At 41.5% G+C, this 6,414-nt stretch overlaps 1 protein-coding gene across 1 annotated transcript in view; it reads right to left on the bottom strand.

Moving 5' to 3' along the window:
- Nucleotides 1-4,837: 4,837 nt before the first annotated feature.
- Nucleotides 4,838-6,414, bottom strand: part of LOC108730263 (uncharacterized) — a 2,831-nt gene continuing 1,254 nt past the window's right edge. The window contains exons 2-3 of the mRNA XM_018459843.1: nt 5,700-6,164; nt 4,838-5,594 (exon numbers count right to left, since the gene is read on the bottom strand). Of these exons, the coding sequence (XP_018315345.1) occupies nt 4,838-5,594; nt 5,700-6,164 (1,222 nt within the window). The remainder of the gene's footprint in view (nt 5,595-5,699; nt 6,165-6,414) is intronic.

Raw genomic sequence — 6,414 nt, 5'->3', positions numbered from 1 at the left:
AAATATGTGTACTACCTATCGATTAACACTAAACCTCTATCATAAGTTTGTAGCGTATCGTCTGACTTAGATCTTGCTTTGATACAATCAATGTAATTCGAATGTCAGTATTTAAGTTAATAGTTGAAGTTTACACTTTAAGGTGGCCGGAATATATGATTCTCATACGTTTTTTTGTTATTTAGATTTGGTTGTTTAGTTACGATGCGAGCCACTTTAGCCGCACATTAATGGCCCTAGTATTTTTATCTTTCCGAGTTTTTTCATTTGGCAACACTGTAACTCGAGACAGGACCGAGGTCAGGTCAGACAATTTTTGTATCTCAAACACTAAGCAGACAATAAAATAATTCTCAAGTTCGTTCAAAAAAAAGGGATTGTTTAATAAGATTCTTCACGGTCAAACTGGTCAACGAAAACTACATTATACATAAAATCAAACAGCTTTTAGTACAACTGGAAAGTGTCAATATTGAATGTTTTCTCTTCTGGATCCCATCACATAGAGGCATTCTGGGAAACGAACTCGCGGACGAAGCGGCCAAAGAGGCCTGTACTTCCGGGGCCAGAGGTTTCTTTCGTACCCCCTATTCAGATCTGCAAGCGCAGATCGTTGCCAAATCGCGCAATCGTTTTCAAGGCTACTTAGGAGACAAAGCTACCCTCACTGGCGCTCACTACTCCTCGTTATACTTTTCCTCGTCACCCAAACCTTGGTATTTCAAATTATCTCTTAATAGGAGCGAAATAATTCTGGTTAACAGGTTAAAGTCAAATCACTATAATCTTAACTATAATAATTCTGGTCAACAGGTTAAGGTCAAATCACTATAATCTTAACTATAGTCTATTTAGGAAAAATATGGTGGATTTCCCTGCTTGCGTGTGTGGGGACCTCATGCAGGACATGAATCATATAATTTTTTATTGCCCTCTCACGAGGGATAAAGCAGGTACCCTGGTTAGGTTTCTGAATAGTGCTTATCCTTCACACTCTCAAAACATTTTTCCTTCTTTAATCCGCCCTTCACGCAAGCTGTGTAGACTGCTCTTGTCCTTTTTCAAGGCTATTGAGACTCCTATCTGAGCGTTGTTGCGCTGGGGTGAGGTTTCGGTGTCTGATTGGTCCCGTACCCCCTCCCCCTACACCTTGTGCCCCCCTCCGTCCCTCCTCGAATTAGTTTCGTGGGGGTCCGGTGGGGGCCGCGCAAGGCGTCTGCTTGATTTGTTGCAGGTTCTGTGGAGCCTCTGTACTCTTAGCTTCTCCTTTTTTGCGGACATCTTGTGGAAGGTTGGTGGCGTACAGGATAAGACTGGCCACGATAATCCGGCTACACCGGAACCTGGGCCATCCAAATTTAGAAGAAGAAGAAGAAGCTTCTGTGTCGATCTCACGGTCCCTGGTCGTTCTCTTTCTAGATGACATATCATTCTCGCAATCGAGATCCATAGGTATTGTGGAATCAGAAGGATCTTTGCTCAGAGCAGGGTATGGACTCCGCTATGAAAATTCAAGACGTATTTCTGCGCCATCTGGGCGAATAGACAGAGTTTTGGAAACTATAAATTTTTCCTGCTCGATCGATAATATCAATATAAATTCTTGTTCTGTGCGGACGGACGTATCCGTCTCGTCTCGGGTGTTGCTTCACCTCAAACATATTTTGCTTTGCATTAATACAATCTCGAATATCGTTACTGGCCAGAATAGACCAGAGTGGACTTCCTTGCGAAGCCGGGAGCCAACCAAATCTGAAGAAGAAGAAGGGTAGTAAATCCTGGGTACGTATTATGGAATTATTCGAAATGGATTCCGATCGGAATCATTCAATTATTTCCTAGATTTCTATTGTGTTTTCCAGGGAAAACAAAATAATTCCGATCGGAATCCATTCCTACGTGTTCCATAATAGGTACCCAGTGAATCAGCAACTTCTTTATATTGCGGCTATTCCAGCATAGATTTTGATTCGTACAAATGTTTAATACGAGTATGAATCTCAATTTGCCGAGGCAGATGGACGAGCCGAACACAAGTTTTTTTGATAATTCTGAGAAACAGCCAATTACTATTTTGAACTCGTTAGTTGCTGAGAAGGTTTGTATGACATTTTTTACCTGGATACGTTTCGTTTCACACATGGGCTCGTTCACATTCCCATTCATGTGCTTCCCAGATATCATATTATCCTTATTTAACATTCAGTAAATAACAATGATAAAGTTATACCTGTAGCATTCAGGTCGAAATGTGAACATAGCGCATGATGTGCATGATGCATCATTTTATCCTTCTGTAATATTTGGTGAACAACATGGGTAAAATGATACTGTGCATGTAACAGAAAGTATTTCTTGAAAATTAAACATTTGCGTAAAGTCACTAATTTCTTTCAAATAATTTAATTTTAGAATAAAATAACTAATAAAAGAGTTTGGAAATGTGTAATCCCACGTTGCACATCTCCTGCTAAAGCTCCTGGACATTATTTTCTTAAAAATAAACAATTAATGAAAAAATGGTTGGAAGCAATATCTGTGTTATGGGTATCGAATCTACCAGAAGAAGTTAAAAAATATAGAATTTGTCATTTACATTTTGATGAAAATTCATATATTTTCACTCTACATCGTAGACGATTAAAGCATGATGTTATTTCAACTCAGAATTTGTCAATAACAACAAATGATTCTGGCATTTCTCAGCTTAATTCAATACAAGTTCAAGAAGAAAATTTATTTGAAATTAACACCCAGTATAATGAAATGACTGCAACAATTACAATTGATTTTTCTCTTGATATATGTCAATCTAATACAAGTCAAGAAGAAAGTACTGTTTTGAAAAGCAATGTAAATATTGAAAAAGAAATTCAACAAGAAACACAGCCGTGTGACCTAGACATTCAAAGTACACCAAAAAAAATTGTCGTTTTATAAAACACGTTCGTAGAAGTATACTTGGTAATATTACTAGAAAAGAAAACTTGACTCCAGTTGCAAGAAAAATTTATACTAAATGCAGATTATTTACAAAACAAAATAATACTTTACGTAAGAGCGCTACTAAGTTTAAACAACGATTAAAGTATGCTAGAAAATTTACTAAATGTGCTTTTTGGAAACAGTATTCAGCATTGAGCGATACACAAAAAACATTCTTAAATATGCAAATCACGAATCAAAATAAAAAACGAAAGGTACATTTTTCTACATTCTGTACAAAGATAAAATTGGCACTGAAGAGCATATGCAAAGATGAACATAGTCGAATATTGAAGGAAAACTTGACCGATTTCACTCCTGCTTCCCACTTACCGCCGAAAGCGGGGCGGAAGGTGGATTGAACTTCCACGTGACACCGTCAGTAGCAAGATGAGCGGCGATACGAGACCACTCTCGAGACGAGACCTTAAAGAGTCGTTGTAATTCGGCATCTGCTCCAACGAGATTGGTGCCACAATCGCTCGTGATGGTGGAACAGAGGCCTCTGCGACTCGTGAAGTGTTTGTATGACAATAAAGCCCTCGGTAGAGTAATCGGTTGCTACTTCGAGGTGTATTGCTGAGATGCTGAAATATGTGAAGATAATGAAGTATCCTTTGTATGTCTTGGCTCCGCGTCCACGGAAAGTCTTGAGCGTTAACGGGCCGGCATAGTCGACTCCCGTATGATAGAACGGTCGACATGGAGATGCCGGTAGCTGTCCCATGAGTTGATGATTTGTTGACCGGTCGCTGCTCGCTGACGTGTACAGACTAGACATTGACGGATGAATGTATAACACAGGTCAACAAGGTTTTGTTGTTGGGAAGCTGTGGGTCATTTCCGACGTAATTTTCTGCGTAGAATCCGAATCTGAAATCAGAATTGGCCTATCACGTCAGGATTTTGAGATATTTGAGGATATATACTCGAAAAATGCGTTTTTTTGCTATTTTCGAAGTTATGATCATTAGAGTTTTCCACGTATAGTGAAGAAAGAAAAACCGATATTTGTCAATAAACAAACAACTTATTATTTTTTTTATACACACCTGCAAAATATCCTTTTTTATGCATTCAGGTGCTTCGTTTATCGAGCGAATTTCGAGCATCCTAAAACTTTCAGCGAGAAAGTTGTTCATTCGGATATGAACAAATGTTCTGGAAAGTTTCATTTTCATTGCATTAATAAGTTTAAAACTAATGATTTGTTTAAAGTTGGTAGACGCCTTGCACTCAGAGCCGCAGCGCACAAGACGCGCTGTCCGTTATTCAAGGTCCTAATATATAAACAGTCACAATTGTGACTGTTTGCTGTCTTAACAATGGCCCCGCGTAAGTGTTTAAATGATCCTAACAGTTTTTGTTATATCAAATATGTCAAATAATAAATATGCATTTTGGAACGAAAAAGACGGGAAAAACGGTTACGCAAGTGGGTTAAAATGCCCGTAACTTGGCGAAAAAAAATCGTAGGTAGTCGATCAATATCTCATTTTGAAGGGTAAGAATATTACTAAATGATGCAAATAGCACAAAAGACCCAAAAAATTGGTTGCGTCCTGTACATAACCTCTAAAGTAGCATAAAAACGCATTTTTCGAGTATATATCCCCTAATATCTCAAAATCCTGACGTGATGGGCCAATTCTGGTTTCAGATTCGGATTCTACGCAGAAAATTACTTCGGAAATGACCCACAGCTTCCCGACAACATCCAAGACCCCCTTTTTTGTAGACCTGTGTAATGATCGATGATGAGTTCCGTCAATCGAGAGCTTCGGGGTAAGATTAGCGGATGTTTCTCTGATCCATTTGAGAATGTTGTAGGCGACCTCGGAGATGAAGCAATTCATCGGTATCGATAAACGGAATGAGGCGGAGTAATGGACTTGATTTTGGCAGTGGTTTGTTTGCTTTGATGAGTTGAATTTCCAGAGAAAAGCACGCGTGTTGTCAATTTGATCCAGAAGGCGAGCGCAGAATCCAATTCGAGCGGAGTGAGAGGATCTTGAGCGGCATGTGCATCGGTAGCTTTGCGAAAACGTTCGATGACGCGTCGAATCCGTGCGGTGATGCGGAGTAGCTTGGTGAGGGAAGAGTATCTTTTTATGAGATCCCATGCTTCCGGTTCGGGGCTAACTATGGCGACGGCATAGCTTCGTGCACGTTCCTCTCCTTGTGCGATCGGACTTAGAGTGCAGGTGGAGGCAGGCCACTTAGTGAAGGTTCGTTGGAGCCACTGAGGTCCCGACCACCAGAACCGCTCCTGCTGTAGTCGTTGCGGAGAGATTCCTCGCGATGCCAAGTCGGCGGGATTTTCTTTCCCAGCGATGTGATACCAACGAAAGTTTGACAGTTCTTGTATGAATGATACCCGATGCTGCACGAATTCCTTCCATCTTGATGAATGGCTCTTGATCCAGGCCAGCGCGACAGTAGAATCGGTCCAGAGATGAGAGGTTGAGCGAGTCAGGTCGAGCACGTCGTGAACCTTGCGAATCAATTTCACGAGAAACACGGCAGCGGATAACTCGAGTCGAGGTATCGTTACGCGTCTGAGAGGAGTCACTTTTGTCTTTGCACTAACAAAAGTCACGCGAGTGTCACTAGGCGAAACAACACGAATATAAACAACTGCCGCTAGGGCGTGTTAAGAGGCGTCCAAAAATCCGTGAAGTTGCACTTCGAGGGTATCCGAACTCGTACCGAACCAGCGCGGAATGGAGATAACCGACAAGTTTTTAAATCGCGCGAGAAAGTCGATCCAGTGAGATTTGAGATCGTCCGGAAGTTCGCAATCCCAATCAAGACGAATAGCCCACAGTTCTTGCATAAAGATTTTTGCACTGATAATGATCGGCGCGAGCCATCCGAGCGGATCAAAGATGCGCGCGATAAACGAGAGTACTGAGCGTTTCGTGATTGCGACTGTCTGCGGAGGCGACGGCGCGGAGAACATGAAACTGTCACTCAGTCGATTCCACTGAACGCCGAGCGCGTAATGCGTAGCCGGATCGCCGACCGGTAGGATCGCGGACACTTCTTGATTGTGAACTGAGATGTTTGCGAGCAGATTCAGAGAATTTGCAACCCACTTTTTTAAATTAAAGCCGCCCGCCGTGAGCGTGTCTTGAAGTTGTTGAATTTTTTCTTTTACGGTAGCTACTGTATCTGCCCTTGACAGAATATCGTCGACATATGTGTCGCAACGAATGATTTCTACAGCACAGGCGCGCGTGGTTTCGAATTAGAGAGCGAGTTGCAGTAAGCAACGAAGAGCGAGATATGGCGCGCACGCGAGACCGTATGTCACTGTACACAACAAATATTCGTGCGGATTTTTGCTGGGCGAGTTTCTCCAGAGAATTTTTTGCAACGGCCAATCGTCTTGATGAACGCGAACTTGGCGATACATTTTTTTTATAT

The sequence above is a fragment of the Mycetomoellerius zeteki genome, unplaced genomic scaffold (genome assembly GCF_001594055.1).
Source record: "Mycetomoellerius zeteki isolate Tzet28-1 unplaced genomic scaffold, Tzet1.0 scaffold877, whole genome shotgun sequence".
NCBI lineage: Eukaryota > Metazoa > Arthropoda > Insecta > Hymenoptera > Formicidae > Mycetomoellerius > Mycetomoellerius zeteki.
This window is presented reverse-complemented; position numbering and strand designations above follow the sequence as displayed.